The sequence below is a fragment of the Malurus melanocephalus genome, unplaced genomic scaffold (assembly GCF_030028575.1).
Source record: "Malurus melanocephalus ecotype Western Australia unplaced genomic scaffold, MMel_1.1 scaffold_150, whole genome shotgun sequence".
NCBI classification, from domain to species: domain Eukaryota; kingdom Metazoa; phylum Chordata; class Aves; order Passeriformes; family Maluridae; genus Malurus; species Malurus melanocephalus.
In genome coordinates, this window is record NW_026623382.1 from 1,363,171 (window position 1) to 1,385,000 (window position 21,830).

At 35.8% G+C, this 21,830-nt stretch overlaps 1 protein-coding gene across 2 annotated transcripts in view; it reads right to left on the reverse strand.

Moving 5' to 3' along the window:
* Positions 1-1,374: 1,374 nt before the first annotated feature.
* The window catches only part of AHR (aryl hydrocarbon receptor), a 60,270-nt gene continuing 39,814 nt past the window's right edge, over positions 1,375-21,830 (reverse strand). Inside the window, exons 4-11 of one of the 2 annotated variants that reach the window (XM_057371634.1) lie at positions 20,060-20,149; positions 18,123-18,246; positions 13,876-14,006; positions 12,827-13,029; positions 11,043-11,152; positions 8,759-8,900; positions 6,693-7,965; positions 1,375-3,493 (exon numbers count right to left, since the gene is read on the reverse strand). In XM_057371634.1, the coding sequence (XP_057227617.1) occupies positions 3,338-3,493; positions 6,693-7,965; positions 8,759-8,900; positions 11,043-11,152; positions 12,827-13,029; positions 13,876-14,006; positions 18,123-18,246; positions 20,060-20,149 (2,229 nt within the window). In that variant the 3' untranslated portion in view covers positions 1,375-3,337. Of the gene's footprint in view, positions 3,494-6,592; positions 7,966-8,758; positions 8,901-11,042; positions 11,153-12,826; positions 13,030-13,875; positions 14,007-18,122; positions 18,247-20,059; positions 20,150-21,830 lie in introns of those variants that run through there. The other variant, XM_057371633.1, reaches the window with a different exon arrangement.

A 21,830-nucleotide genomic window follows, 5' to 3' on the forward strand; every position in this document is an offset into this window, starting at 1 on the left:
CAGACCAATTAAACTCTTGTTCATCATGTCACTAAACTGAAGAACTATTGTAAATTTGGAAAACTCCACAGGGAATTACAGTGAAACATTTGATCTAGCATCATAAACTATTTTAAAGTCAACATAGCACACAGGAATAAGTAATATTAGCAATTAGAAATAACCTAAATTAATTGTTTTCTTAACTAATGTCATTTTTTTGTGAATTAGCAATAAACAGTAAATACCAACACAATRTAAGTACCAATGGCCAGCTACAGATCACAAAAGCGAACACGCTTCTTTTCAGCGGCATCAATGCAGAAATCTGATCCTGCTTCAGTACTGTTGAACTGTGAATTTRATGTGACTAAACAATGAATATAAGAGCCTTCCAACTACTAATTGTGGCTTGCTATTTACAAACTTTATTTATAAACTCATTTTCATGCAAGTATAAAATACTAATTCCATGGACAAATACACATTTGTTCACCACTCTAAATTATATACATTGTATTTGCATCTAATATTCAGAGAAGTGCAAAGTCCACAGTGACATAAAGAACAAGTTTTGTAAACTATTTCAGATGACAAGCTCTCARAAGATATTAGTAACCATATGATAACATATTGTTTCTATACTGCTGAAATCAAACATTTTTGTAGTAAAAGAACATACATTTCAGCTACATTCAAGTGAATATTTTATTACCATGTATTATGTCTTACAAACTTTAGTGGAGATGAGCAAGAGCGCTACAGTACCATACCTTAACGCAAGAGGTGTATTGCATGGTATGTGCAGGCATAGCAAAGGAGAGAGAAGAACTGGAAAGAAACACAAGGTAAGAAAACTTGTACAAAAATGGACAGTAATACTGACTAACACTGGGTTATAATCTTACTTATAACAGACCTGAAGGGCTACTAGAGATCCAATTCAGAAACACCTGTGCACTGTAGGTACAGTTTGGTGCAGATCAAGAGTGCACTAATACAGTCAATGTTGTACGCGTAAGATAATGCACAAAATACRCTGATATGCTTATAAACAACTAACTTGTTTACATTAAGTAGGGCAGCACAGTTGTAGTGCTGCATCCTTGGCACTTAGTGATAGGACAACATGTATTTGGTTTAACTAAATTCATAAACAGGGTATAGAATGGTTTGTAAGATGGAACACATACATTATCCCTTTAAACCTTCCGGTTTTACAGCATTTTTCTGATTTTCAAGTTGAAACGCAAACAAGATATGCTAGCTAGRTATGGAAGACATTTCAGATATCGGCTTAAAACAAGACCTTCAATTAAAAAAAAAGACACAAACAAGAATTAATTCAAATGATATTAAGTGAATTTGTTACTATTGTCTTGTGCTGAAAAAAAAAAAAAAAAAAAAAAAAAAAAAAAAAAAAAAAGCAACCTTATAATAAAACCCACAATGTCATTGTGGGATTTTCCTGAACAGTAATTGCTTCTTTAATGTCCCTTTCATACATGCTAATTTCACTTAAAAGAACTGCTGATCTTATTAATATGAAATGTCGTAACTGAGTTAGAAGTTTGGCCTAACGTATCACATCACACAGAACAGAAGAAAATATGCTCTTCTTTAAAGAAAGCATGTTTCAGCTATGAAAGGATTCAAATTTTAAGTGATTGTCCTTTATTAAACAATATTAACAACTATCTGGAGGGAGCCAATTTACTTTTGCCTGCTTCAAACAAACTGGCTAAATTGCCATTTTACATTATACATAACAAATGTAATAAAATTGTTCATAACATATTATGATATAACACTTYAAAATTAACTGTTTAAAATATTTTACAAAGACATTTTATTATATATGAACTATACAACACACAAGAGTATGAAATATTTTGAACATATACACATTTCTGTATTTTTCACGTAGATTATTATTTTGCACCAAACATTGGTGTCTGCAATTTTAACAGTCCTCAGATAAAAGCAAAACAAAACCCCAGAAAKTTTAGTGGATATGTCTAGTTCTATTACAAGGAGAATTTCTCTAAYGACCTTTTTATTTCCCCAATTTCAYATTATGCACAAAGCTTTTCAAATGGACCAACATACACAAAAAAAATAACCAGTCTGTTCTTTGCAGTGCAATTTGCCAGGGACAAAATTGAAACCAAACTCATCCTTTCCCCACTATTAACATTGAAAACTGCAGTCAAAATAATGTCAATAGCAATCACTGTTGAGACTTCTTTACCCCTTTTATTGAAAATGCAATCCTTTTCAATATTCATTTTAATGAAAATATTTGCATAGAGCAGCCTTGTATTATTTCTAAAGAACATTGTGAGCGTTTTAACACAAGATAAGGCACATGTTTTTCAGCATTAATAATCTAAAACTAATCCTGAGGATCTGCTCCTCCCCCTCAGCAAAATCTGCTTTTTTAATATACCCTGTATTACCTGAAGAAAGCAGAAAAGCAGTATARAATAAACTCAAATTCCTTAGCTGAACTAAATTCAGAACATTAACAACTCCTGATAACAGTGTAACAAATCCACAGATAAAGAATTAAGTCACTCTCTAAACAAATAATTGTTAGAGGGAAAGAAAAAAAAAAGACACAGCCAGTAGCACTGTAGATGTTAGCTAAAAGTTCACATACTAGAGATGACATTTATAGTGAGTTTTGCTAAAATAAGCTCCCATCAGAAACAAGGTAGCTAAATTGTGAGGCACTTTAGGTTGACATGAAAARGAGGAATGCAAGGGGTCTGTTTCGTAGAAAACCTGAAGTTGCATATCATATCCTTGTATTAAGCCTTCTATTAAAGTGCTAGAAATGGAGACTTAAAACAAAAGGATTTAAATATAAAATAAGTGATTAAAGAGCTTAGTATGCATTAAAATTAAGTGCTTTTGATTCTCATTAATTTAGAGCTTTTTTTAATAGTTTTTTAAAAATAAAGTCTGGAAATATGTGTGAAATCACCTTCCTTGTGCCATCAATGCTATTTGTAAAGTGCCCAATTATTTTCTAAACAACAAAACCATTTGCCTTATCTTATGTTGTATAGCATGACATAGTCTGTAGTATGTATGCAATCCATACTGCAAGGACACAGTCAACCTGATGGAAAACAGCACATGCATACTTTTAATAGGAAGATTTAATTCCACCTGTCATTCGAAAAAGCCGGGTCTTGAATTACGTATCCACCCGTATATAGTGCAACCAACCTCATATTCTCAAAATGTAATTTAGCTGTTAAAGTCTGATGCTCAAAGACAGACTTATCAAGCTTTTCCTCAGAGCAACCTGAYGCCCAGACAAAATCACAGATGGAGCTCTAGGTCTGAATCACATAAATCCACTAGATGCCAAATCTGAGAAGGATCTGGGTTCTTTTGGATGATGAAGAGGCTGAAGATGTGTGGCAGTCTGTGCATTACTGATCACATCTAACTGAGAGGGATATGATTCATTTACATTTCCTCCAYTGAAACCATTTTGGAACTGGCAGGAAAAAAAAGAATATAAATGGTTAGTATAGGAAACCAATTTATTTATAAGTATTCAAAAATCTTCCTAAAGACACAGTGGAAGAAATAATCTTAAAATACATTGATTAGCTTTAATTGTTTGGTTTTTTTTTAATGATGAATAATGAGAAGTTAATTTGCATTAAAGTAGGGACTGAATSATCTGTGAATCTGCCCATGTTGATGTCAGTGGCAGCCCTACTTCTGGCTAAGTTAAGAAATAATTCTATTATACACAGTATATATATATATATAACTATAAGCAATATAATTTCCATTTGTAGAAAGTACATTCTGAGAACTTCTTATTGTCACATCCAGCTGTTATATTTTAAAAGCAACCTATTTACATCTTTCCATGTCTGCAGTGGGATCCAGACATTACAGCTCTTCCAGGAATGCACATGCAGTCCTATCCATAAGCTGCAGCATACTGTGTTCAATTCACTGGCTGAAATGTTGCAGGGTGGGCTTTTTTGACAGTCCTCATATTGACAATGCCAAGCAAGTGCAATGAATGGCTTTCATCAGTCTTAACATAATTGTTCATAGGATTATTTTAATCAGCTAATGTAATGCTTCCTGTCATGCTATGGACTTTATCTACAAAATACTTCATTCGGTCATGCAAAGAAAATACAACAAAGTATTTTAAACATTTCCATCATCTCTTCGAGAGTAAGTAGCTTATATTATAAGTACTCATTCATTCMAGGTTTGTCTTTAAGACCATGTCTTGTACATTCATTCATTCATCTATCAGATTTTGCTGGGGGTTTATTCTTTTTTTTTYCTTCTATGCAAACATTGAAATTTGACTAACTGTGCACTGTTCCTCTAAGTTTTTAACAAGACTAAAGCCATGTGAATTACATTTTTATTCAAAGCTGACACGCTTTAAAGAGCATATACTAGGATTACTTCTGACAGAAGCAGGTTATTTCAATATTCTTCAATAATAAGGTGATTATCCTCATCAATTTTTTTTAAGAATGCTCTCAACACAGAATCAAATACTCAGAAAGGTTTCTSCTGCTTAATAAAAGAATACAGACCCAAAAAAGTGCAAAACTATCAGAGGCCTTTCTGTCCTTCTCCATCACTGAAAGTGATTTTAGACTACACTGGCTGTACTCCTACCACAATTACAAGAAAAGGCAGAAGGTCAAGGCACATGACCACAATAGACACTTCTGGCTTTCTAATCCCATAGTCTTTTCATGTGGAAATCGATGGGAGTTAGAACTCGGAAAAGATACCAATCACAGCTTGTATAGCAACATCTGTCCTCTCTCTGGAGTSTAACCACTGACAGGGATGTCAGTGTGCTAAACCCAGCCACCAGGACTGCCCTACTTTGGTCTGGCTGTGTGAATATGGGCTCAGACAGCRGTATCCTATCTGCTTAGTCACATGAGCCTTCTGCTTATGCAGCGCTACCCAGCCCCACACAGCACAGCAATACCCTAACCAGAGGAACTGAATTTGCCTCTGAACAACTCAAGTAATGACAATTTTTTCACAAAGTAGGCTCTGTTCATTTTCTACAACAAACTAAAGGTCCTATTATAACTGCAGCACAGCATTCTAGTAAATATGAAGCAATAGACAACAGTTTTTCCAGAGATGCTGTCTTAATCATTAAACTTATTATAGAGAGATGTGAAGAAAATAACAAATAGGAAGATAATAACAAATAGGAGTTATAAGAGAAATGATTAAGGCAGTGTAACAACAAAATAATCTGCAAAATAAATGCAATTGAAATCAACCATTAAAAATAAAGACATGGAATTGCAAATGCAATGGCTGTTCAAAACTGATGCATCACACTAGTACAGCTTTTGTGAAAAGAGTAATTCTTTGTTATTATAAAGACAAACTTGGATGGCCCTGGAAATCCTCTGCAAACCTATTAAGAAGGGCTACGAAAGACTAAACACAGAGCACAGCCAGACAACGCACTGCCAAGCAGTGCGCAAGTTTGAGCACTGCTGTTTCTCAAAGTCACTTCATGCAATTTCAACCCTGGGCACTCAGGGAAAAKACATTAATTTTGCTTAACTGTCCTGTATTTTGCGTTTTTTTTCAGCAGTGAAGCAGTTTTGAAAAGGAAATGTTTTGTGTTGGTATTAAGCATGTAAAAAATGGATATGTTCTAACTGCATTCCTCACCTTTGTCTTGCATAGGTTAAATGCCAATTAATACTTTAATTCTGCAAATRCTCATGCATGTGCATTAAGCATTTGCAGGATCAGTACTTCAGARCATTAACTCATTGAGGTAAAACAAMAAMAAAAAAAGAATTGTGGCTCTGTATTTAGTAGCATTAACAGAAATAAATGGTATAACAGAAAGTACTTCAACAAAGTTATTTAGAATCAGGAATTACTAATGGAATTTTATTTCAAAGTGACGAAGTTACAGTTTATTTACAACTGTAGTCTGTGATACAACCAGGATCCTGTCTTCTATGGCTTTTATTGTTCAGTCTTCTTGGTGAAAAAGGATCAGCTTATCTTACTGTGAATATAACTTTTTCCAACTTTTTTCTTCAGCAGATAATTTAGACAGCCACTTCAGGAACAAGCTGACTTTCACTTATTGCAATATATAAAAATGTTTTTGTAGTAACATTGTATAAAGAAGTGAAATAGGTCATATTTCAGGTCATTTTTATGATATTATAATCAAATACTTTCACTAATCCTAAAATCATTGAAGAATCTGAGTAGCTAGACAATACTGACACAWCAAGAACAAAGTTTTTCTTTGTTTCTTACAACACATTTTATGAAAAGGAGTGTGCTAAGCAAACTCAACTCCTCTGAAAAAGGTTTATTAGCAAATTACAAGACTTTGACAAATCTACTTTTCTTTTGCTCCTATCAGAAAGATTACAGCTAGGTACCACAGACTAGCTCATTCACTTTTGATTAATACTGAAAYAGAGAGCTATCAGGCTAAAGGTTCACACAGATATAAACTTGACCAAACGCAACTCTCTTCACTCTAATGAACAAATAAAGCAAAGACATCCACACACTGCTAACTGCTAATCTTTTTCAAATTCAGCAATTCAGTCACAATAAACTCTGCCCCACAGCAGCCACTCAAAAYAGTATCAACTCGATTCAAAATGTAAGAGATGCAGCAATGCTGTCTACCATACCTTGTTYCCCAAGGTTTGCTGTTGTTGATTTGTCATCATAGGATCATACTGCATTTGWTCCACGCAGCTGGGCTGTGCCTCCTGCGTGCACGGGTACATAGAAACAGCGCCTGCATAGCACGTTTCAGGRGTGAGCATAACTGACTCAGAGTTTATCCCACACTCAAGGTTCTCAGGGACTTGCTGCAAACAACTGAGAAAATCCTCAAAGTTGGAAGAAGCAGAATAGGTCGATCTGTCAAAACCTSCTGCAGGAAAATCCATTTGAGCAAAATTAGAAAGCTGCGGCATCATCGCTGTGGGCTGCTTGTAAGGAGCAAAGTCTTGCCTACACTCATAAGGGGAAGGGTTTATTTCTGATTTGTAAGGGAATTCAGATGTAGTGGCATGCATGCCAGGAAACATGTATTGCTGGGGCTGCYGCTGTGAGCAGCTAAGAGGCATGCTGATGCCAGAGCTCCAATTTGTGAACATCCCATTGACTTGCATATGTTTCATCTTTTGACAGAGCTGCCGTTGCTGCTGCTGTTGTTGCTGTTCCACGAGCTGTTTCTGGTGCTGATCCAGTTGATGTGACTCTAAGTCCTGCTGTATCATGCAGCCTTCATTCTGGACTAAGGGCTGCTGCTGGTTACAGTCTGAATACAAGAARTCAGATTTATTTAAGGAATCCTGAACATAAGTCAGGATTTCGTCAGTTATGTTGATGTCCGCAATATCATCCACATCAGATAATTCAGTTTTAAAAAACTCCTCCTGCTGAATACACTTTAGATCTTCAAAGTCAATACCCAGATTTTTCATGATGCTGTACAAATCACTGGTTTTGCTATCCTGAAAGAGGGCTGCACTGTCTTCAGGAAGTGGAACAGTATTGTCCGGGGAACACTCCATCAGCTCCCGTTTGAGAATGTTGTGAGTTCCAGTAGGTAGGAGATTGTCTGTCCAGCCACTGCTAACAACATCACCCAGTTCATCCTTGCTGTCTGCAAAGAAGTTCCGCTCAAAAGAAAGTTTATGYGATGCTGGAGGGCAGAGATAAACAGACTCATCTTGACTTAACATGAAACCCAGGAGGGAGTTTGGATCCACAGAATCATTTTGCAGCGTTGCTTTGGCTCCTTTTCTCATTGTACTTTTACTCTTCGGTTGAGAGGGGTCCATAAGGCTCAACATGGGGAAAGATGCCTCGTACAACACAGCCTCACCAGTGGCAAACATGAAGGGCAACTTCATGTTACGCTTCCGTAGATGTTCTGCCCCTTCTTCATCTCTGAAAATAAATCAGATATGTAGCAGGGTGCTGCAGTACTAAACACTTACTCTAATCTTTTTGCCCCCTGGAATTTACATTAAAAATGAACTATTCTATTTGTAGGCATTTTTCAAATTCCTACCTATTCCAGCTCAACTTGTCTGAGTTAAACCAAGAGGCAGATTATAAAATAAGGAGCTTATAACTGYAATACCACATTTACATATTACATTTGTAATTAAACCTAGATAGCAAACACCATTTTCTGTGCATTATGGGCTGAAATGAAAACAAGTGTGCTTTGTTGCATGCATTAAATTTTTCTTGGTGTAGCAAGTAAATCAATACTTGAAGTATCTCTTTTTCTCCATTTTACAGRCTCCTTAGCAAAAATTATTTAATCTATTTAAAAAGGCTGAATTCCACATTTTTCAGAACTTAATTCAGCACTGAAATTCAGGACTGAATTTCTGTTATTTGTTGTTCCTTCTACACAAATGCAGTTGGATTTCTAAGTTTTTACTCATGGGGATTGAAYTAAGATACAGTGGATGGAAGAACTTCATGCCACTGCCACTGATCTTGTTCTTTATAAGAAATCAATATGTCTAAAGTTTTATGCAAAAGGACTATGCTACATAAATTCTGAAATATCAGAAATCTTTTCAATATTTGTTAGTAAACAAAGAATTTTAGGAATTTGGAATACAAAGGRTACTCATTTAAGAACCAAAATTCCTTTGTGAATATAAACAGCCTCAAACAAGTTCTCAGTTTTTGAAGCATACTACTTTATGCAACGATGACTTACGAAAGAGCTCTTTGCGTGGCAATGATGTAATCTGGYCTTCCATTTTTGTAGACAAGACGTGCATTTGCCTGTAGCCAGGCCCATCGATTTCCTTTGGTTAGAAGCCTAAATACAGTCATTCCACTCTCACCTGTCTTCATCACTAAAGAGTAAGAACACTGTTTACTGTCMAGCAAACAAAATCATGAAAGCCTGTATGTCATAAAATCCCATCTGTARAGCACTTTTACAAATCTCATGTCCTCAATCACCCCATTCAATGTGATACTAATGCATTCCCAGTGAAACAGGATGACTGATCACTTCAAGATGTTTAATTTACTGGTAAAATAAAAGTCAAAACTGCAAGAAATTGCATGTTATCTGCTACAGATTGGCAGCATTCTATATGGAGTTTTTCCATTATTTCTTCAATTACAGAAATTAATAAATACTAGAACATGCAAATAACAAAAGCCTAAGACTCTCTTACCTTCAAAAAGTGACCAATACTTAAACAATTAGAAAACACATTAGTTCTGAATCCAATTCTTWCACATTTTGATTGGTTAATGCAGAGATACTTAAAAATCTCTTATGTTTCATTACCAATGCTTGACAAACATACTACATTTTCATGGTACATTTCTGTATCGGGTTTGTGTGGCTAGGTTKTGGCAGGGACTTGCAGACCCATGGAGAGAGGAGCCCATGYTGGAGCAGGTTTCCYRGTRGAAGGTGTTTTTCAGRTCTTGTCTKWCTTCTCATGATCCTACTCTGAYTTTGTTAGTAATAAATTCAGTTAGTAACCCAAGACAAAGTCTGTTTTGCCTGTGACAGTATTTGGTGAGTAATTTCTCCTGGTCCTTATCTCAACCCATGAACCCTTTGTTWTATTTTCTCTCCCTTGTYCAGTTGCACAGGGCAGTTGATGAAGATGCTTTGGTGKGTGTCTGGCATCCAGCCAGGGTCAAMCCACTACAGCCTTTTTGGTGCCAATACTCAGGACCATGAAGATTTTGAGACAAGTATAGTAACTGACAAAACAAGTACTGAACRATGTTAGAGAGTAGAATTATAATGGTGAAATTTTGTAGTAATTGTGGTGAAGGGACAAAAGGTGGATTTTTTGAAGATGGTCCATTTTTATTCTGTGTTGTGATGAAGTAATCTTGATTTTTTTTGTGGGGAGCTTTTGTTTAATTTGGCTGGTTTTGTTGTTGTAAGTGCAAGCTGTGTGATAAATTTGGATTTTGAAGATAATTCTTAAATGTGTAATTCACAGATGCCAGGGGTGGAAGTAATACGATTGCTCAAACCCCTGCATTTCTAGCCAGAAAAATAAATTAAATGCATTAGTTAAATCCAAGAAACAAATAAAAAAAAAATCTTTGCTACAAGACTTCTTTTTTTTTTTAATCTTAGCATCAAAAATGTAGCAAAATCAGTTTTAAGACAAAGTGCAAAACCATTCAAGTTTCATCGCCTTCTACACTGGAACCACTTGTCATTCTTTATGAAAGAAACAAAAGCCCTATACGCAACAGTGACTGAGCTAAATCTGAAACAGAAAATGTGCTTAAGATAGATTGAGAAAAACCTGCTGAGGGGCGTTATCTGATTGCCTGTGAGGGGATTAATTAAAAAAAAAAAAAAAAGGGGATTAATTAAAAAAAAAAAAGACATTTTCAAGAGAAGTCAGTAGAAATGAAGAATTCCCAAATATTCTGAAGATGATTCTATAAGTTCTGAAGATAACTATGTTACAAGCAACAAAAAAGTAAAGAACAAAGTTCCCTGAACATTTCTGTGTTAGATAGCTGATGCTTATTTCCTTAACACTAAACTTCTTGCCATAAATTCTTACTTAAACCAGATCAAGCTGCCAAGAATCAAAACCAGAAGTGTATAAGACACTAGCATGTTAAATCAGAAATTTATTTCTGGTAAAAAAATCTTACATCAATGTYAAAAGAAAACACTTTATTTAACTTGCTAACAGGAAAGTTATCTTTGGTAGCGCCCTTGCCCAAAGAAAGTTGTCGAAACAGCAGAAGCTGGGTTGAGCAGAGAASGAAATGAGAAGAGCAAGATGTGACAGAGACTAGAATATATGTACTAAAAAGGAATACTAAACATTCCTTCAACCAGTGTAAGTTTTTACAGGGACAGAAAGAATACAAGAAATGAACAGCGTTCTTTTTGTTAACAACCTGGGTTTTTATACTGTACTTCATATTACATTCATACTGAAAAAACACTCCAWGCTTTGATTTTTCAGCCTTTCTTAGGGAACGAAACTTACTTCGGATGTGATTTTCAGCACAATAAAGCATATCAGCTGCATGAATAAACTGGTATCCTGATCCTTTCATGCACAGCTCTGCTTCRGTGTATCCCAGCACAATCTTTCCTCTGGAAGGTAAAACCAAAAAATTACAACACTGTTGATGGACCAACTCACAGAATGAATGTCAAGCAAGTTAGCTATGGCTAGAACATTTCAGATGCAAGTGCTAACTACACTTTGTTGCAATATCAATTGTATGCGGAAGCACAACAGCTGAAATAAAAAATACAGTCAACAAATCATAAAATTTTAACCAGTCTGACAGGTTGCATTCAGTGGCGAGAACTGAGTTCACAAAACTATTAGATCATTAAAAAAGTGGATGCCTGCAGCTGGACTCTCAATTCCACACTACTGAACATATTCACTCCTAGCAGGCAGCTCCCATTGGTTCCAATGAAAGATGCTCTTTCCTTAGCCCTGTTTGATATCATTTACTTGTAGGTGCTTGTGCGCAGAATTTAGTAGGGGTTAAACTTTGGTTATCTAAAACTTCTTGCCTAAATTAGAAGTTCTAGCAGCTTAAAGTCCAAACCTGGGTATATCTCAGAACTACATCCCTTTTGCTCTTGAGTGGTTTCGGACCCATGAGTTTGCATTTGAACAAGATATGACTCAGAGGACTACTAGCAAGAGTCATGCTTGACCCTGGCAGCTAAAATTAGAGTACTTTATTAGAGGTTGGGGAGATGAAAAGCTTAACAGAGTTCATGTGGTCTCTGTGAAATACATGATAAAATGATATAGTCAAAAAGAGACAAAGTGGATTTGGAACAAAGAAATTGAGATTCAAAGAGAGAAAGGTAAAGTGGATTTGGAACAAAGAAATTGAGATTCAAAGAGAGAAAGGTTAAAAAAAAAAGGGGGGTAGTAGGGATGGGGAATATATGTAAAAGTGTAAAATGTTACAAAAATTGAAGGTTTCAAGTGAATAGAAGTATTAAACAGAGGAAATAAAATAAACTGTGTTAGCATTTTGTTAGCTTTTACTTGTATCAGCTTAGAGAAATAAAACATTTTGGTCTCTCACTAGACACAATACCAAGTAATTTAACTCTATCCTATAAGAAGGCATGGAAACCCATATGAGAGACTCCACTGAAAATTAAAGCATTGTCAGTCAAAAATAGAAGATAGAGAAGGAAGGAGGCCAGGGGCTTTTATTTTGAAGAAAAACATCCTAATGGGCTTCTTGCCATGTTGAAGCATAATAACATTATTTTGATCTAGTAGTATTTCCAAATTTTACATAGGGAAAAGAATGGTTTGCAAATGGGTAAAAGTTACAGCACAGAAAATGATTTAATTTGATTATTTTTAAGAAAATAACATTTCATTGTATTWTACATGCATTTGAACTGAAGGAGAAAATATGTATGTAGAATGAAATGAAACACTTGTTCTATCAGGTCTGAAACCAGATTTATCATAAAACTTTCCTTGTTCCCTAATTCTTTAGTATGATGCCTTGGAGTTTTGATTTTGTGTTGGTTTCGTGGGTTTTTGATTTATTTCTTTTAGCAACTGAGAGTCAGAGAAAGGAAATAGACTATGACAATCCCATTTTTTTTTACTTGTTAGCATGGCTGAAGGAAAGAACCTTAACAACTTCTAAACAAACAYCACTGAAACAGTCTATCTATACCGAAAGATTAGCCTCCTTTATATTTCAAATACATACTTGAAACGTATCTCAGCAGCAAATTATTAGACTATTACACAGAATAATTTACACGTACCTAGCATCGCAGCCAGTAGGTGTGAAGTCCAGTTTGTGTTTWGTTCTGAAGATGAAGTTTTTGGTTCGTATCTCAAGGATAGATGGTGGCTGCAGGGGAGTGGCCACTGCAAACAGAGCRAGCTGAGGAGACAAAGTAGCACCATCYTTCCCTTTCTTGTTTTGTCCATGAAGAAACTTTAATCGTCCTTGAAAATTCATAGCCTTAGGATGAGGAAAAAAATAATTGTTATWTGCTGGAGATATTGAAGAGCAAGACATTTCTGTTATGATGTAAACCATGTATTTTTCGTATTTTTTAAGGTCCTTTAGAATCAAGCTTTATAGCATGGCATACATAGAAGTTAGTKAACAAGTACAGAATACTGCTTTTATATCCATTGAGTGTGTCACTTCAAGGTCTACTAATACACTTATTGAAAAACAAATTAATRGGAAGATTATTCTGGGAAAAAAACCAAACCCAAATATATAGTAACAAATGTCATCTGGGGCTTCTCATACTCAAATGARTGCACATACATATAATTATATCATTATATCTCCTGCAAATGCATATAATCAATTTTGCAATTGTAAACAATTCTGTTTGTAAGATATCACAAAGAAGGTGATAAACCCACTTGTCTTAAAGTCGAAATTATTGACTAAAAAACAATGCATTAAAAAGAGCAAGCACAGGCTTTCCCAAATAAGGGGAAACTATGGTCCTGTTAAYTATTATAACCTATTTCATTTCAAGATACTCAATAGAATATGCTCTGTAATGCTTTTTTATCAGAAAATCACACAGCACTTTCCAAAAGCAGTTGCTTATTTGCATTTCACTGAGGAAACTAAGCCATGAGAAATGAGAGAACTTGCTCCTGGTTGTGACAAGATGTTAAAGGGAAGACATTCAGTGGCACTAACTGAAACRTTGTGGTTCAAGCAGCTCAGATATCTTAGGAGACTTAACAAATAAAATAAGTTGCTGCACTTCTTGTTAAGATTATGTGGATTTCCAACTTTTAAGCATTTGTGGAAGTTTTTATGAAACTCCATACTCACCAGGAATCCAGATGAATTATCCAGGAGGCATCGTAACCTGCAGACAAAATTCCTTTCCATAAAGGAAGAATTCTCTGGAGGAAGTTGGTCTGGGTTATAATAGGTTGCTGGCTGTGAAAAGCTATTATCTCCTGCAGGAAATGATTATTTATAAGGATTATTTTTAGAAGAACACCTAGTGAAGGCTATCCATAACAAACGATCTTCTGTCTCATAAACAAAGCATTAGGTCATGACCTGGGCAAGAACAATGTAAACTGGAAACATCCTCAGACCTAGAATGATTGTAACACTGAGGTTAAGCATCAGCACTTCTGATGGGATTACATTTTACAGGCTATGGCATTTGAAAACTGTATCTAATTTATTTTAAAGTTTTCTTTTCTTCAGGGTTTTTGTTTGYTTGGGTTTYWAATTGATTWGYTATGTTTGTCAACAGCCTGAATTCTAGATCAGCTGCAGACAGCAGAGATCTCAGCAGAGAGCACACCACCCATGTCCCTACCAYGGCAGGACCTGCAAAAGGGCATAGCAACTACAGGAACTGAGTACTCAAACTCAGTAATGGTATCAAACTCTGAATCTGTTCCTTTCCAGACAGCAGGTGAAAGCTGTAACAATAACTAAAAATCAGCAGCTTTAGGAAACCACCACAAAAAAAATCAACATTTTTCTCCAATGGAGGCAAAAGCACCCTCCTAAATAGTGTAAATATTTCTGGGCTCTGTTGATCAAAACACCATAGTTACCTCCTCAAATATACTTGGAGTAATTGTGTTTTGGGGGTTGTTTGTTTTAAAAAATACTCAAAACCATGATTGTTAACTAGGATAACGACATGGTATCCTTCTACTTCTTCAGGACAAGGACTTGCTGCTAAGTGGCATTTAGAAAACAGACTGAAACATTTGGAATATAATGTAAAAACAGAAGGTAAATCAATAAACTTCAGAACACAAATGTTCTACAGAGCATGATGCTCACAGCAAATTCAGCAAAGTGATCTTGTTTAAAATACATATAAAATACACAGGTCGTTCCCTATTGATTCATACATGCAGAAAATTAAGAAAAAAACAGTTTAAAATGTTATTTTAGAATGCTAAGTACTCTTTGATTTTAAAACAGTCCATGTACTCTTAAAGAACAAATTATCAAGTATGGACAAAAGAATAATACGTATTTTAAAATCCATATTGACCTTCCAGACATGGAGACGAGGTTAGAGAGAGCATGTCACTTAATAACACAGCATATTATGTTTTCTGGAATATAATTTTGTCCCTTGAACTGATGGAAAAACTTACAGASAGGCTCTGTACTACTCTGTTAGTACAATGGCAAAACACGAAGGTAAACAAATCATTACCAAAAGCCAGTTCAGTTTAATYTCCTATTAATTCAAGGGACTGAACTGGAGCCAAATGAAATTGTTGATGGTGTACCAAGAGGCCTTGGAACCTGAGGCCAAATAAATCTAATAAGAATCCTGAGTTATCCATCTTTTCAGATAAAATCAGGAGATACCTTTTTTCCTTAAAAAGGACTGCTATGTAAGGTCAATTGCTGAATAAACTTTAAGGTATGGAGAAAAAGGGCCCTAGCTGGTAGTGTGTATGAAAAGAGATAATCTGAAATTATAGCCATCTGCAAACCTGTATTGGCCAAAGTCACCATTACAAGATGATCCCACAGACAGAGAAACTCGAGTATTTGTAGTTCAAGACAGTTGCCAGATATCTTTGAAATTAGAAAATAACCAATTCCCACACTCRTATGCATGGTTCTTTCTCAACAGACAAAGCACAATTACTTCCTACCACTGCCGATTTTTTATTATTATTAATTGTCTAATTTCTGGCAAGAATTTTCAACACTTCTGAGACAGTGCTTCTCCAAGAAGCTCTCTGAAGATGCAATGATTTTTAAGAAAGATGATCAAAGAACCAACTTGCAAACCCTAACTTATGTTTCAAAACTGCCAACTCTGACCGGGTGCACATCTAGGACCCAATAAGCAGYGCCAGGCTTTCTGCTGGCATCCTTGGCACTGGTAGGTGTGCCCTTCAGCATTTCTGCCACAGGAGAAACACTGTTATTCTTTTAGTAAATACAGAGCTGAAATTTAAAAGCTCAGCAATTCCAGATGGTCCTGTGGAGTTTGTCAACATCCACAGTAAAATGCAGTTCCCATGASTGAGCAAAGCTTTGGTGGAAGAAGTGGCTCTCGAGAGGAGGGGAACAGAACTCGAAACAGAAGGTAATGRGCTTCAACACCAAGCCTCCTACACTTGTGAAAGGAATACTGCTGCACTTTTCCAGGCAGACAGAAGGCAGGSAGGTTTTATTGCCAGGATCTTGAAGTGACTCACTGTAAGAAGGCAAAGAATCTTACAGAACATTTGCAATCCCCAGAGCAAAACCATCAGTTAACACTGRAGGGGTTATGAACCCATATCCCTCATGAAGCTCACACTGAATCTCATCAATACCATGGAGCAATGTGCAGAACACCCAGTGCATTAAGTGCTTGTCTTTAAGCTGAACACCATATGGTTGTGCAACATGCAAACTTYAAGAGATAATCCAGACATAATGCCCCAAAGCAGATATTTGGGRGTGAAAAATCAGAATTTTGCAAACTTCTCTGGGAACAAGTCAGGACTGGGAGTAATGTCTGGGAAGCASGGTAACAGCTGAGGAAACCAGTGGTCTAGCAGCATACCAGAGTATTGAGTGAGAAATTACCAGTCGAGGCTAACTGAAGCAGAATTAGTTTCCCAGACTCAGGCTAAAATCTGCGCTGAAGCCTGARTACAGTTATAAGTTATCTAGAAAGATCTACATAAAGCTAGCTGAATGTATTAAAACAGAAATGGGCTAAATTGGCAAAAACTGAGGGGATGCTTATGGCCATAGCATCATCCTTTGCTATAAATCTGAATTCAGTCTAAAAACCTTCAACACTCAAAAATTTTATCCTACATGAGGCTCAAAAGTCATCATAGMATCATAGAATGRTTTGGRGTAGAAGGGACCTCATAGATCACCWAATTCCARCTCCSCTGCCACGGACAGGGRCATCTTTCACWAGACCAGGTTAGCCTTGAACACTTTCAGGARTGGGGCACAATWAGCAGCTTTTAGCAAGCTGGAAACACAAGACACAAATCAAAGAATTGTTTGTAATCCTGCTCAGYACCTCCTGCTGTTCAGTCAAATCTGATGTCAATTCAACCCGGTGTCACACTTTTCAAACAACTTTTGCAAATTCATATGCGCTTGCTTAAGGTTCATAGAACACCATTAAACTCTAAAGCAAACAGGAAGTCAGCAGATGAAAATCTGGTTTCTGAGCACTGATCTGTTTGCTGAGCTGAACTCTGCCATTAACTAGCTCTGCAATGGGGCTGTGTAGATTGATCCAGAGATGATATAACAATATTGAGCATTAAATGAAAAACTGAAATATACTGAGGTGTGTTAGAGATTAACTTTTCCCTATCAAATCATGACATTTCCATATTCTAGTTTTTTTGAGTTACTTTAAGAATGGCAGATTTATGAAAAAAAGGACTTTTTATGGATTAAAACCCCCCAAACTATAACCAAGCCACAGTAACAGAAGATTTTACCTACACRTTTAAACAACTGTTGTGCAAAGAGAGCATTAAAATGGAGCAATCGCCTCAATGGCCTTGTTGCCATCATGATTCATGTATTGCCTGCACCTACATATCTCTGTCCTGACACACAGGCAGTGTGTTTCCTCTTAGTTCCTTCTCAGTACAGCAGCTCACTAAACATCAGTCAGTAACATGTGACAACCCCATGCTCTAACTCTCACACTACTTGATCTTAAAAGCTCATCTATTTAATCTTTTATTTCTCTTCCCCTTTTATCTCCAAGTACTGGTCCATGTGGCATCTTATTAAGATCCCTCTATTAACACTGTAACTAGCACATTCTTAGACAGAATCAAAGAAACATTGTCACTTATACTCCAAATTACAGTCTTCCAATTTAAAATATAATTAGTACTTTAATGGTGCTGTGCTATGAAAGACACTGCTTATTTAAAGTGCAAAAGATAGTAATTCACACTGTTGGCTAAATATGTTCGTAACATTCAAATATATCCTTTCTTCATATAAAATTACCTAAGCTTTTTCACACTGACAAATCAAAAAAGTCCAAAAAACAAACTTATCAGACAGGCAAACACATAAATTGGCTGCGTTCTCACCTTGTATACTTGGTCCAGAATCTGTGGACTGGGCAGGATTTAATGCCCAATGTAGYTGTCGTTGAAACTCAGCTCTGTCYTCTGTGTGAATCAATTCAAACACACTCTGATGTATAATATCTGACTACAAACAAAGGGAAAATGGTGTGAAAGAATGAGAGTAAGAAAATTATATGACAATATGATACAAGCARTCTGATTGACAAAGCTGTTAGGGATATAGCAAAATCAATTTTACTCAAGGATAAATACATACAAACACATACATGTGACGAAGCTTCATGAAACAGTTTTTAGCAGCACAGAGAACAAWTCAGTTACACCCATGACTGCAAGCATGGGAAACAACAATAAAAAATATTGCCTTAGCAAAAAAAAAAAAAACAACTTACATTATGTCAACAATTTCTTTACCTGCTTTTATCCAAGAAAGCTGGGAAATGCTATGCTTAGGTTCTATTTAAATAATTTTAKTTTAGATAGTGGTAAATAAAGTACTTGCCAGCTAGTACTTGACTTGACCCACTATAGGTGCTACAGGGATAGAAAAGAAGCTAAAGACCCTGAACCAAACAACTGCCAAGWCTAAGACAGGTAGATTATAAACAGTGGATTTGTTTGCTTGAAAGCTTTGTCCCTTCTTAAGGATGCATTAATGTAATTATTAAGCTCTTACACCACAACCAATTGTGCGGTTAAGAAAGTGATCTAAATGGCAAAGGCACCAGAGCAAGGATCAGCGCCTACAGGAATTTAAGGGAGGGGGAAAAAACCCCAAAACATTCAAAAAAAGACTCAGTTGACTGACATGAGTTAAGGTCCCCGTTTTCAACATGTTTCAAAAACTTAACCATAATATAAACAGAAAATATTTAAAAAAAACATAGATCTAAGGTAATTGAGATTACCTGGCAAAAGCAGGAGCCTAATTCAAATTTTGTTATGATGAATTTCATAAAACAATCAGTATTTTCCAAAACAAACTGCCAGAAATGCTAATTTTAGAACTTTATGGCTTCACTTCTACATCATGCACTTGATTTACTGGCATTACTTCACAAATTTTATGCCCAATTTGTTTTCTAAGCTCTTTTCTTTTTTCATTCCCCAACACTGAAGGAAYATGTAACCTTAGGAATAAAAATGGGGTTTTAAAAAGTATTTTCTTTTACACAAACTTTCCCCAATCTCTTATCAGTTACCTAAAACTGCAAACCAACCAAGGTTTCTCCCTATTTTTGGACAGCAGCTGAATTGATCAACATGCAGTATCCATGGCTATATACTGAGATCTGTAACTATCACCTTCATTCTATTATTATCTTCATATAAAGTAATTTGAGGAGTTTTCTAACAAAGGAAAAAGTTGCCTTCTATGCCTTGGTCTTTAGTACTTTGGCACCTGGCTTGCAAACCCAGTGAAGTCAACCRTATGTGATCTGCACCATAAATAGCAAAAAACAAATGCTTGTTTTGAAATTAATAATTAAACAAATAAACATGAGTAAGAGAACAAATTCTAAAAATACTAAACTCACTCACTTGATGTTTAAAATKTCAAGGCATATGGAAATAATTTTGCATGAAAGGTTTCTATTAAAATAATTACCTTCCCATTGAATTATGTCTCACTCAGCATCATAAACTGGGTAACACCACAGTATAAATTTCAAACAGTTGTTCCAGTAAAGAATAATTAAGTGTGAAAATTTCCTAACTTGCCTAACTCAACTTTGGAAATTATTTTCCTGTTGTGCTTGGCCGGACATCCTGGCTATGTAAGCTGATAGAAAAGTAATAAGGTTTCAAAGTAATTCAGCTTAAAGTACCTAACCAAGATTTTTATAACAAAAAAATTTTAAGACCTAAATATGAACACTGATGTTCTCTGAAACAAAGCAAAAACTCTGAAAAAATAGAAGAAAAAATAAACTTACTTGTTGGAATCCCAAGTAGTCTTGGACAGTAGAAGAGACGTAAAAAACCAGAGCATCTGCTGTAACAACTAACACAAATCCATTTAATGCCTGGGGAAGAAACACACCAATCTGTCAGCTTCAGAGGCAAAATTCCAGATAATTATTGTGGCTCTAGGTCTGCCTATACTGTAGTTCCCCCCAAAAATGTGAAGCATGCAAAAGCATATAATTATCTAAGAGCATGAACAGAAGGATTCCTCACTGCATCTCTCTACATATACRTGTTAAAATTAAGAAAACTGGATCACAGGAAAAAATACTGAACTTTTTTTAAAAAAAAAATCAGTGGAGAAGCCAAACRATGTTGATGACTTTTAAATACTCTTGATTATATGAGATGAGGGACAACAGTATGAGCAACTATAAAGTTTAACTAATATCAACCACAGTTCCCAATACCTGTGTGGCTCAAGTTTTCAACACCCCTAGCTGCCCACAGCTCAAACCAGAGCCACATCACAACCCCAGTCCCAAAATCCCTTCTATTCATAGTGCAGACAGGCCACTGCGGCCAGGAAATCAAGCTATCAAGATCCCCTCCATAGTCCAAGAGAATGTTTTACAGCTTACTTAAAATAGAARACCTCTGCACAAGTGGACTGTTGCAAGTAAACAATGTTTTTGAAGAGATTTCCCCCTCCATGGAGCAGCAGACCAGGCGGCTCCACACTCAAAGTCACGCAAAGGGCATTTATCTGAACTCCCAATCAATAYGGTCCATGGCAATTGTTGTGATAGCAAACAGTACATTTGTGACTTGGCAGCTCATCTGAAAGGTGCCGATTTAYTTCTATGGATTTCAGTCAAGATTTAACAAAAGGCAGTCTCTAGGGGCTGGATTCAGTATATTGTGCCACTTAATTTACTCAGCTGCATTCAAAGAAAAATTTGGCCAGCACACACAAAACATTAAAAAAAAAAAAAAAACCTCCTTATTTATGTAGAATTATTTTAACATAGAAAATGTAAAGTAAATGAAGGGTATCCTATATCTTACTGCAACAAACTAATACCATATAAATTAAGTATCTGCTTAGATGACTGGGCTTTAAATGCTGTGAACCACTCCAATTTAAYATGTAGATATTACTTAATCTACTCTCATAAACAGTTGTTAGCTCTATAAAGCTCCTTATAAGTTTAGCAAATTTTACATGAATAAAGGATGAGTTAAAAAAAATACAATTTGAAATAAAATAGCACAGCCAATCCAAGAAATCTTGAGTGRTTACACAGAACCCTTGGTTTTGATGAAGCTTGCAGTAATTTCACGGGAGCAGAATGCCGCAATGGCAGGTGCTCGTGTCCTCTGCTGACCTGCTCTGCAGGGCATTTCACCTCAGCTGGTTGATATAAAAATCTGCAAGATGCACAACATCTAACTTTGTCTCAAATGTTARAATTGGTTATTCTGGTCCATTTCATCTGGTCCATGTGCACCTTCTGTACCTGAAATTCAACCAATTTTGCACTGGCTCTGGTACAATGTTCATGCTGAACCAGGATTTTTACTGAGATGGTCATGCGCATTCTTTAAGCCAAAAATTCTGTAAAATGCATAAATCTGTTTATACCAATAAATGGGAGATAAGTCCTGATAGAGGTTTTKGCAAAATGCAACCCAAAAATAATTATCCTAAAAGACATAAAAACTTTTCTCAGTAATTCTGGAGAACTGAAGATGATATTTGTGACTCTAAAGATTACTCTCAATGCTCTTAATAAAAAG